Consider the following 11,530-nt stretch of genomic DNA (forward strand, 5'->3'; position numbering starts at 1 on the left):
AGAGGCGCCATGAGGAGCACCATCCCGCCTTGCGTTTGCACGGCTGGCCTGGGGGTTGCTACCCCCCCAACTGGAGTTCCCCCCTATACTGGCAGCCAAGCTCCCATGAGCCCCAGGCGAGATGGGGCCGGCAAGCCAGCAGATCCAAAGTATGGAGTGGGGTGTTTCTTGCAGCCCCCAAACAAGCTGTTCTCTTCACACTCTGGAACTTGGTCTTGGGGTCGCAAACATGAATGGTCCCCTCGGCTAAGCAGGGTCTGCCCTGGTTTGCATATGAATGGGAGACTACAGGTGTGTGAGCCCTGTCCGATCTTCCCCTCAAGGGATGGGGTGGTAGCTCAGGGGAAGAGCTGGAGGTCTCAGGTTTCCCCCCAGGCAGCATCTCCAGGGAGGGCTGGGAGAGACTCCTGCCTGAAACCTTGAAGAGCTGCTGCCAGACAGTGTCGACAAGACTGAGCTACTGTAGATGGACCCAGGGCCTGACGCAGGATATGGCAGCTTCCCATTTCTCTGAGGTGTGCAATGCTCCCTTTCAGTGGGAGGCATCTGGGAGGGGCACAAGAATAGCCTCCTCTGTCCTGGGTGAGCATTTGACACTAACCAGTTATTCTGCGCACCAGTTTCTTTTGCAGTCTGGTTTCTGTGGTTTGTTGTGTGTGGATGGATTGGAGTTTGTACCTTTCCTTTCCTTGAAGGGGGGGGGGAGGCAGCTCAGAAGGGATGTTAACAGGGACAAGTTATTTATTTATTTCTATTACATTTATAAACCGCCCCATCCAAAGGCTTTGGGCGCTGTACAACAAATTTAAAAAGACATAAAATAACACAACATTTAAGACACCGTGCTAAAAACAATATAGAAACAATTCAAAAACCATTGAAAACTCATTAAAATACTTTAAAACACAATGCAGAAACCTTGGAAGGCCAGGCCAAGCCAGTAGGTTTTTAGGGCTCTCTTAAAGGCCAGCAGTGTCCTTCCAAGGTTCTTGGGGAGGGGGGGTTGCCTGGCCCAGGACATGCTGGAGCCCCAAGGAAGCTGCATTCTGGCATGGAAAAGGAGGGGGGGAGGGCGGGGCTTGGAGGAGGCGGAGCTCAGAGCAGGGGGCATCTGTGAGGTCACCACCTGGAGCTCTGTGACCTCAGAAGGTGCAGCCCAAGACTCCTCCCACTCGAGGCTGGCTGCTCTGTGGGGGCTTCTGGGAGCAACTCATGGTTCCCCTGCTGCTGCTTCTGGGACTGCTCCTCCCTCTGCAGGGGATGGGCGCTTGGGCACAAGGTCTTGCAAGGAGGGGGGTGCACAGCAAGCAGACTGGGGTGGGTGGGAAATGCCCTTTCCCCTGGCCTGGGACTGGCTTCAGCACCTCAGCCACCCCCTGGCAATCCTCAAGGGCCCCTTCCCCACCTATCTGGCAGTTCCATTTCCTGTGACATCACAGGGGAGCTGTGACCTCATCCTTCATGCAATGTGACATCATCAGCAGGAGTGGGGTGGAGACAAGAGAGACTGCTGGGTGCTCTGTGGAGGGGGGATAAGGCGGGGGGGCAAGGGTGTGGCGGGGGGATCTTGGCAGGAAGGCGGACCCACCTGGGCTGCTTCCTGGGAGAGAGGGTGTGACTTCCTTCTCCTCCTCCCCCTCCTGTGCAGCCTGCGGCTATCGCCCAGAGTTTGATGGGCCCCACACCTCCCCTGGGGCTGGCGCCCGCATCGTGGGGGGCGCAGCAGCGCAGCCTGGAAAGTGGCCATGGGTGGTCAGTGTCCAGACCAGCACCTACCACTTCTGTGGGGGGTCCATTGTGCATCCTTGGTGGGTGCTCTCTGCTGCCCACTGCTTCACAGACAAGAGGTAATCCCCAGCCCACTGGGCCTCATTGGCCAGCTCTCTCCCCCCCCCCCCCGGTCTTCCCAGAGCTCCGGCCCTTCCTTCTCCCCCATGACTAGCAGGGGCAACTTCGTCTGCCCCTTTTCTGGGGGCAGAATTGGGCGGCTTCTGCTGGGCAGAGTCGCTGGAGGGAGGGGGGAGCCAAGGTGGCACACCCTGGAAAGGGGTCATGGCGGGTCATGGACTTTGCTCAGCCCCAGTGTGGACAGCCCGCCCCCCCGTTGTGTGTCCCCAGAGCTGCTCCTCAGAAGGGATTGTTCTGATGAGGACTCCTCCCTGCCCCTGGAGATGGGGGCACTGCTCTCAACTGTGACTAACCCGCCTGAAGACCCTCAGAAGAGCTGTCCTCCGGGCGGGGTCAAGGGGGGTGTCCCCGTCTGGCCTGCCCTCCTGCTTCTTCCCCCAGTGACCAGCCAGACAGCCCAGCAGGGAGCCCACCAGCAGCAGGGCGGGAAGCAGCCCCCCCCCCATCTGAGCACCTGCCCTGCAGCTGATACTCCCAGCTGGACTGTGCCTACCCCTGGAAGTTCCATAGAGCCCTCCTGGATCCGAGCCACGGGTAGTCCGACAGGTGTGGCCGCATATTTCTGTTCTGTGTTTTGTATTCTGCTTTTCACGTTGAACCGACAAAGCAGCTTGCGATGAAAAAGCAGATCATGCAGCAAGGAGGATGAGCAGAGGCTGCCCATTTCCCAAAGGTCCAGAAGGAACCGGCCAGCCACAGAGGACCCAGGGAGGCAGAGGCAGCCCGAGGCCGTCTCTGGAAAGCAGCAGCCAGCAGCGGGGCAGAGTCCACATCCTGGGAGAGGGCATTCCACACGGCTGGGGGGGGTGGCCAAGAAGCCCCCCCCTGCCCCCCGTGTGGCACTCATCAGAACACCAGATCCAGCCCTGCTGGGCCAGGCCCAAGGAAGCCCATCTAGTCCAGCCTCCTGTTTCGCACAGTGGCCCCCACCAGAGGCCTCCGGGAAGCAGCCCACAGGCAAGCGGCTTCCTTGGGCCTGCTGTGGCTCCCCTGTGCGAAGAGGGGCAGGCTTCGGCGCAGGGCTCTCAGGCAGCTCCTGGAGCATGGGCCCGGGCTGTGGCCGGCCATAACGAACCTTCTGCAGCCAAGTTCTGTGACGACGGAGAACGGAGGACTCCTTGCTCACACAACACCGAATTGGCCAGTGGGATGCCTGGCCACAAGGGCCATGCTGAGGGCCACTGGCATAGGCAGCTTGAGAAGAAGAATAGTAGACTGGCCCATGGAGAGAGAGGGCTAGGGACAGCTGCTGGGCCCCCACGAAGGCTCTTTGGAACCTCCATGTCCACAGGCAGTCTACCTGTGAATAGCAGCTTCTGGCTGGCCGCCACTCTGGGAAGCAGGAGGATGCGGGACTGGAGGGCCCCTCTTGGATCGGACCCCATGCAGGGCGGGGCCCCCTTCTCTCCTGGGCCTGGTGGCCTCTTTGCCCCCCTGACTCTCTTGGCCTCCCCCTTCTTCAGGGGCCCCAGCATCAAGGTGGCAGCCGGGAGCAACTTCCTGGGCAGGAACAACGTGACCCGCTGGGTGCAGAGGGTCCTGATGCACCCCCAGTACAGCCCCAAGACCTACGACAACGACCTGGCCCTGCTGCTCCTGCAAGAGCCCATCCCCTACAGCTGGTACCACAGCCCGCTCTGCCTGCCGGACAACAGCCTCGTCCCCGATGACGTCATGTGGCAGGACTGCTTTGTGGCCGGCTGGGGCATCATGAAGGCCGGTGAGGCCACCCCCAGTGCCTCCTCCCTCCCCCACCCGCAGCAGGGTTTCCGGAAGGTCAAAAGAGTGGGCCCGGGGGGGGGGCACAGAAGCACAAGACCCTCCGAAGAGCCGGCTGCTGCGGGATCAGACCAGGGAGGCCCGTCTGGCCCAGGGTCCGGCTGCGGCTGCCCACGGGAGCCAGCCAGGAGCCTGGCGGGAGGGTCCCGATCCTCTGGCAGGAGCCCCCTCTCTACTGGGTGGGGCAGACTGCTGCTGGGGGGGGGAGGTCCAGCTGCTGAGAGACCCCTCCTCCTCCTCCTCCTCCTCCTCCTCCAGTACCAGTGAGTCCTGCGACTAGACGGAGCAGCTCATCCTCAGAATGAGCAGGGGGTGGGCACCCAAAGTGGCCTCTCTCCCACCCCACTGCCTGCAGGCTGCTCACTAAGCAGGCAGCTCTACCTGACAAATGCCCAGCCTGCAGGCAGCAAGGCGGCTCTTGGGCGGGGCAGGAGAGGAGGGAGCCACCGGAGCCGCCTCCTTTGCCCCCTCCCACCGTTCCTTAGGACCAGCCTCTGCTGAGCTGGCATTAGGGCCAGTGTGGTCCACCAGCAAGCAGACCCGGACGGGGAGGAGATGGAGGTGTGAGTCCCAGCAAAGTCCTCTCCTGTGATCTCTGGAACAGCTCCCTCCCTCCCTCCTTCCCTGCCCCTCGATTCCTCCTCTTGAAGTGCAGCATTATGAGGGGGTTGCCACCAGGGCGAGACTTGGAAGTGCACTTCACACCATGCAAAGTCAATGTATGGAACTCACTGCCACAAGGCGTGGTGATGGCCACAAAAGGGAATTGGCGGAGGAGGAGGAGGAGAGAGGCCAGGGACATGATGGCATCCCGGCCGCTGGGAGTCCAGCCGCCGCCGCCGCCTTCTGGAAGTGGGAAACCAGGAGCCTGGCTGGAGAGTCAGAGGCACCCCGCCGCCAGCTCAGGCCCTGGCTTCGGCTCGTCCCCACCACCGGTCCCGGGCTGACCCCAGAGGCGCGGCGCGCGGCCAGGAGGGCCCTGCAGTGGCCCCCGCCCATTCTTTGGGCAGCCGGGCTGGCGCCTGCCCTGCCCAGTCAGAGTCCGACCAGAGGAAGGGGGCAGCCGCCAGCAGCTCGGGGGCCCACGCAGGCCTGACCCGGCCGGGCTCCTGCTGGTCCCCGAGGGGGAGGCGGGGCGGGGCGGGGCGGGGGGCAGCAGCAGCGGGACCTCCGTCCGGGCATCAGCCAGGCGGGCCCTGCCTCGCTCTCTCGCTCTCTCTCGGCCAGGCACCAACCGGGGCTCCTTCGCCTTGCTGGAGGTGCAGGTGGGCATCGTGGAGTGGATGCTGTGCTGGAAGTGGCTGCGCGCCGTGACCAGGAACATGGTCTGCGCCGGCTACGAGGAGGGCGGCCGCGACGCCTGCCAGGTAGGAGGAGCCCCCCCCCCGCCGCCGCCGCCCCACTCCTGAGGACCTGGGCTGGGCGAGGGGCGCGGCGCGGGGGCCCTTTGCGCGCTGGAGGAGACGGAGGAGGAGGAGGAGGAGGAGCGGGAGGAGGCAGCAGCTCGGGGCAGGCCGGCCGGGAAGAGGCGGGGCAGGGCGGGGAGGGCCCGAGCAGGGGCGCGGGGCGGGGCAACGCTTCCTGGGGGTCTCGACTCTCGTCTCGAGCGCCAGCCGGACTCAGCCCTTCACTCTAGGCGGCGCCGGGGAGGAAGCTCACGTGTAGGGCGGGGCGGGGGGCTGGTGGTGGCCACGGGAAGGCATTTGCGGGCGGGGGGCGCCGGCCTTTGCCTTGCGGACCCCTTGGGCTTTCGCAAAGGCACCGGCGGCGGCGGCGGCTGGTCCTAGTGCTGCTGCCGGGGCCGTCACCTGACTCCCAGGGGACCCCCATCCCACCGCAGGATCCCCCTCCTCCTCCTACCCCCCCCCAGTCCCAAGCCAGGCTGCTGCTGCTGCTGCTCCTCCTCCCCCCCCCGGGATTGCCCCGGCGCCAGCTACGTTCTTCTTCCGCGCTTGCCTTCTTTCGCCGCTGCCAGCAACTCCCCTCCCTCCCGCCTCCCCGCCCCGCGCATTTAACCCCAGCTGCCTGGTTGCCAAGAAACCTCCTGCCGCCGCCGCCCGGACAGCCCCCAGGGCCTTTTGCCCGCCCCGTAGAGCCTTTTCCCCAGAGGGCTTCTCAGACGGGGGTCCCAGATGCTGCTGCTGGACTAGACTGCCACTGCCCGCATCCCCACTGATTGATTGATGGATTGCATTTCCAGACACCCCCCCCCCCCGCCATCCAAAGGCTCGGGGTGATGCACAAGTTTAAAAAACATAAAAAACAAACACCATTTAAAAAAAACCTTTTTAAAGAATAATAGAAAAACAATCTTAAAACAATTCAGAGCCATTTAAAGTCAATTAAAATACTTTAAAAAGAGTTTGCAAACCTTGGAAGGCCAGGCCAAACAAGTAAGTTTTTAGGGCTCGCTTAAAGGCCAACAATGAGCTTAAACTGCAGGTATCTGCCAGGAGTGCATTCTAGAGACCAGGAGCAGCGACAGAGAAGGCCCAGCTCCGAGTTGCCACCAGACGGACCAGTGGTAACTGGAGACAGACCTCCTCAGATGACCTTAACGTGTGATGGGGATCATGCAGAAGAAGGCACTTGGGATGATGGGAGTTGTAGTCAGCACCATCTGGGGACCACCCCATTTTGAGAACCCCGCTGCTTTCTCCATTGGGGCGCGTCCTGATGTTTCCCTCCTGGTGTCTCTCCATGATCAGCTGATACAGGTTAGAGAGCAGGCTCTTCCAGGCTGCATTTCTCAATAATGTTTCAAACTTTGTCTAAGAAGTTTGGAATTTTTCATGGGAAATTCCGAGATTGGCTGTAAGGTGGTTCCTTGTCCCGTCATAGCAGAAAACCCCTCAAAGGGGATTTCTCAAGGGTAGAAAAGACCTTGCAGTAGCAGCGCCAGAAAAAACAACAGAGTGGGGCACAGTAGGGTCAAAGTGCATTTTTGGGGGGGTGGGGGGAGCTGCTGGGTCCCAGAAAAGCATTTCTAGCAATGGGAGGGGATGCTGCAGTCAGAAGTGGCCGTGTCGAAGGAGGATGGTTTGTCCTTTCTTATTTGGTTGAGGTGCCCAAGTTCAGGTGATTTTGGCAAGAGATCCCCAGCTCTTGCTCCTCAGCCACAGGTTTTGTGTGATACCTGTAAAGGTAAAATGTGCCATAAAGTCAATTTTGACTCCTGGCGCCCACAGAGCCCTGGGGTTGTCTTTGGTAGAATACAGGAGGGGTTGACCATGGCCTCTCCCAGCGCAGTCTGAGATGATGCCTTTCAGCACCTTCCTATTTCGCTGCTGCCTGATAGAGGTGTTTCCCATTCAGCGGGGATTTGAACCGGCAGCCTTCTGCTTGTTAGTCAAGCATTTCCCCGCTGCGCCACTTAAGGTGACATGGTTCCTATAGACCCAGTTATGTTAACTGCCGTTCAAAGGGGTTGGAAATCCGTGGCAGACAAGATGCTATGGAGGGCCCTCTGCCACACTGTTATCAGCAAAGCACGGGCTACACAAGGATGTGCCGGCTCATGAAGTTTGGCCCATGTGCTCAGCATATCCCTGGCAGGCACCATCTCCAGGCAGGGCTGAGGAAGAGCCCTGGTGAGCCACTGCCCTCCGGCCAGGCGTCCCCACGCTTGGGTCCCCAGATGATGCTGGACCACAACTCCCAGTGACCTCAGGCACAATGGCCTTGTGGCAGGGGATTATGGGAGCTGCAGTCCAACAGCACCTGGGGTGGAACCCAGTGTTCCTAACCCCAGTGTTGCGAGAGAGGGTGGAAAATTTCCCCTCTTTCCACACACTCTCTACTCCATGCATAATATTACACACCTCTATCATGTCTCCCCTCAGTCACCTCTTTTCCAAGCTAAAAAGCCCCAGATGCTGCAGCCTCATCTCTTAAGGAAGGTGCTCCAGGCCGCTGATCATCTTGGTGGCCCTCTTCTGCACCTTTCCCAGTTCTACAGTGTCCTTCTTAAGATATAGTGACCAGAACTGGACACAGTACTCCAAATGTGGCTGCACCATAATTTATATCAGGGCATTATAATATTAGCATTTTTATTTTCAGTCCTCTTCCTAATTCTCCCTAGCATGGAATTTGCCTTTTTTACAGCTGCCATGCACTCAGTCAACGCTTTCAATGAGCTGTCCACCACGACCCCAAGAGCCCCCTCCTGGTCAATTACTGACAGTAATTGACAGCTCCTGGTCAATTACTGACAAAAGTGTATAAGTTAAGTTGGGGGAGGGGTCCCCAAAATGCATCACTTTACACTTGCTTACATTGAACTGCATTTGCCATTTTGTCGCCCACTCCCCCAGTTTGGAGAGATCCTTTTGGAGCTTCTCACAATCTCTTTTGGATTTCACTGCCATAAATAGTTTGGTGTCATCTGCAAATTTGGCCACTTTGCTGCTCACCCCAACTTCTAGATCATTTATGAACAAGTGAAAGAGCACTGGTCCCAGTACCGATCCCTGGGGGACCCCACTTCCTACTTCCCTGCATTGGAAAAACTGTCCGTTTATTCCCACCCTCTGTTTCTATTCCTTCAACCAGTTCCCAATCCACACATGAACCTCTCCCCTTATTTTGTGAAATGTTCACTACAGTGTTGGGAAAACAGATTGGATGCCTGAATATACTGTAATTTACCCGAATCTTAGATGAGGTGTGTCCCCACCCTTGCCAGTTATTTCCTATTAAATATGGGGGAGTTTTCTTCTTCATCATCATCACCATCATTATTATTAATTCGATTTCTATACCGCCCTTCCAAAAATGGCTCAGGGCGGTTCAGATTCCTCTTTCTTTGGGGTAAATACAGGTGATGAGCCTCTGTCCTTAAGGCATCCTCTTACACTCAGAGCCGCCTTCGCTTTGGGTAAATACAGTAAGGTTCCCTTGCTTATGGAGGAGACATCTTCTTGGAGCCAACCCTCTGTCTGCTGTATTTTTGTGATGTGATGTGGAATCCAGGCCTGCTGAATGGGGATGCTTCCGTTCCGGGGAAAGAGCCCTGGATGCCAGAGTGGAGGCTGAGGGATCCTTCCCCTCCAGGTCCCCTTGGGAGGGGTGGCCTCTCCATCCTCCTCCTCCTCTTCTTCTTCTTTCTCTCCTGGGCACAGGGAGACAGCGGGGGACCCCTCATGTGCCGCCCGCCCGGCAGTGGCAGCCACCTCCGCTGGTTCCAGGTGGGGGTGGTGAGTTGGGGGCGTGGCTGCGCAGCCCCCCGGAGCCCCGGCATCTACACGCGGGTTGCCAACTACCACTCCTGGCTGGAGGCGACCTCGGCCCAAGCCGGCCAGCCCTTCCGGGTGCCCCAGATCCCGGCCAAACACTCCTCCCTGCACGGGGGCCACCAGCTGCTGGACTTGGACACGTGGATGGAGAGCAGTGGCGAGAGCAGCCGGCCAGGCCCTGGCGGGGCCCCCATCCTGTCCTGGGCGCTGGGCAGCATCAGTCTGGGGCTGGGCCGGCTCCTGCGCTGATGGAGAGGAGGCCACCTGTGATTCTGCAAGGCCAGCGTGATGGCCAGGAGCTGCTCAAAAGACTCTGGAGGGGGAAGCGTGCGGGCCTGGCTGGCCTTGGCGGGGTTCCGCGCCGAGCAACGAATAATAAATATTCTTGGCTAAGCACGGCTCTCTGGGTGGTGGGCTCCTTCCGCTACGCGGCATCTGCCCTGCTTTGCATTGGCATGGGCGACTCCATGTGAGTACAGCCGGTGCTGCTGTGAGCTCTTCCCCCTTCGGAGATGGGGCCACAGCTCAGTGGAAGAACATCTGGTCCCAGGGTCCCTCCCGGGCAGCATCTCCAGTTAGCGCTGGGAGAGCCGCTGCCAGTCTGTGCAGGCAATCCTGAGCTAGAGGAATCGAGGGTCTGACTCAGTACAAGGCAGCTTCCTATGTCTCCACGGGGCTCACAGTCTAACTACAACTACTATGTGGGGGGCGGGGGGGGTGTCACTGAAGAGATCCAGTTGCTGTCCTTCCCCCGTCCCACCACTTGGGCCAGGTCAGGGCGTGGCTTCCCCATGGAAGCGCTCCAGAGCTCTTTCCTCCCATCATGGAGACCAGCTCCCCCCCCCCCGACACTGCAAATTCCATTGTGATCATCTCTTGGATCTCCGTTTGCCAAGGCTGGGGAGGAGCCCAGGTTGGGGGCAGAAGCAGCACATCCACACTTGCTCCTGCCCCACAGCCTCTCTCCCCACAAAAAGCTTGCCCAAGGATGTCACAGCCTCTCCCAGAGGCCTCGGAGGCCTTTTGCTGGGCTTCACTAGTAGCTTCTAGCCCTAAGGTTTCAGCTGGGCCTTGACGGGGTGGGGGTGGGGGCTTCCTGGCATGCAGAGTGCCGGGAGGGGGGGGGAGATGTCCATTTCATTCCACTTGACCCTGAGCAGCCTCCTTTCCTACTGGATATTCCCCTCCCCTCCCATGCGCCCCCCCCCACAAGGCATAAAAGGTAAAGTCTGCTGTCAAGTCGATTTCGACTCCTGGCGCCCCCAGAGCCCTGTGGTTGTCTTTGGTAGAATACAGGAGGGGTTGACCATGGCCTCCTCCCACACAGGATGAGATGATGATGCCTTTCATCACCTTCCTCTATCGCTGCTGCCTGATGTAGTACCAGCGGGGATTCGAACTGGCAACCTTCTGCTTGTTACTCAAGCATTTCCCCGCTGCGCCACTGAAGATGACCCCACAAGGCACAGGGGTCCCTCAAGTCCAAGGAGTCACTCAGCGGCACTGGCCTCAGATTCACAGGCCTTCCTGTTCACGGAACTGCTGCGGGGTGACTGGTGAGAACACCCCTAAACGTGTTTGGGCTTGTGGCAGGCGGGGGGGGCGGTTAGCGAGCTGGAGTGGAGCAGCCCCACCTCAGAATAAATGGGTCCAAAGTTCTGGTCCCAGGGAAGTGAGTCCCAGGACAGAGAGCAAGTTGAGGTTCACAAACACAATCGGTTTATTGAAGGGTTAGGGGTACAGGAATAAAAGAAGATTTGATTAAGGCAATATTCTTACTACAATACGTCACAGAGATTAACCAGGTAACTTTCAAAGAGGCCATTTAGCTTGCGGTTCGGGTTAGATTAACTCCAGACTGGCTAGAGAAAGGCGGTTGTAGAGAAACAGGTTTCTGGATTTAAGGAAAAACAAGGCCAGGGAGAGGCCCAGGGGAGGGGTGCAGGGATCCTTAGCACACCCCATTCCTTATGGCTCAGGTGCAACTGAAGGAGCTCTTTCCTCTGGGAGTCGGGAGGCAGCAGCAGAGAACGGAACGCCATGTGGGTGTTCGGCAGCAGGGTGAATCCCAAAGCGGTCTGGTCTCCTGTGGCCAGCTTCTTCGTGCTGGGCAGATCAGGCCAGCGAAGAAAGCCGATCTGGAGGCTGAGAGCAGGAATGGCGCAAAAAAGCAAGACACGGCCAGATGTTATGGAGGGCGTCAGCTCAAATGCCCAGACAGCAGCGGGTGGCTCCAAGGTGCAGAGACCCAAGGACCAAAGCACACTGGTTCAGGGCCAGTTATAGCCCAAAACGTGCCCGGGGCGGGATGCTGATTCCTCCTCCTTCCTGAGGCTCTCCAGAAAACCCATGGTCTCGGTTGGTTGTGCTGGAGTCAGCACAATGGCGTGAAAAGGTTGAGAACAACCTGTATGCAAATGGACTGCCTGGACCTGCAAGGGCTCGTCTGTCAGGTAACCCAGTATGTTTCATGAGCACACCTCCTGAGTTCCTGTGGCCCATCAACCTCTTTTGTTGGGGAGGGGAGTTGCATCCACAGGGCCAGATCTGCTTTCCTGCTGAAATGAGGAGTTTAGCTTGTGGGAGGGAAGGGAAAGGGGTCAGTC

At 59.0% G+C, this 11,530-nt stretch overlaps 1 protein-coding gene across 1 annotated transcript; it reads left to right on the top strand.

The window, feature by feature from the left end:
- The first annotated feature begins 1,163 nt into the window (after positions 1–1,163).
- LOC128329061 (serine protease 55-like) lies at positions 1,164–9,317 on the top strand. Its single transcript, XM_053259523.1, has 5 exons — positions 1,164–1,279; positions 1,649–1,847; positions 3,372–3,628; positions 4,915–5,054; positions 8,811–9,317. Exons 1-5 carry the CDS (start codon positions 1,213–1,215, stop codon positions 9,171–9,173), a joined length of 1,026 nt encoding a protein of 341 aa, XP_053115498.1. The 5' UTR covers positions 1,164–1,212; the 3' UTR covers positions 9,174–9,317.
- Positions 9,318–11,530: the final 2,213 nt, after the last annotated feature.

This window comes from Hemicordylus capensis, chromosome 6 (genome assembly GCF_027244095.1).
Source record: "Hemicordylus capensis ecotype Gifberg chromosome 6, rHemCap1.1.pri, whole genome shotgun sequence".
Taxonomy (NCBI): Eukaryota; Metazoa; Chordata; class Lepidosauria; order Squamata; family Cordylidae; genus Hemicordylus; species Hemicordylus capensis.

Excerpts from the sequence above, each read along its gene's own strand:
- LOC128329061 (XM_053259523.1), top strand. The coding sequence starts at position 1,213 with ATGGTTCCCCTGCTGCTGCTTCTGGGACTGCTCCTCCCTCTGCAGGGG. Across the intron at positions 1,848-3,371 it reads CACTGCTTCACAGACAAGAG|GGGCCCCAGCATCAAGGTGG; the intron begins GTAATCCCCAGC and ends CCCCTTCTTCAG. Across the intron at positions 5,055-8,810 it reads GCGGCCGCGACGCCTGCCAG|GGAGACAGCGGGGGACCCCT; the intron begins GTAGGAGGAGCC and ends TCCTGGGCACAG.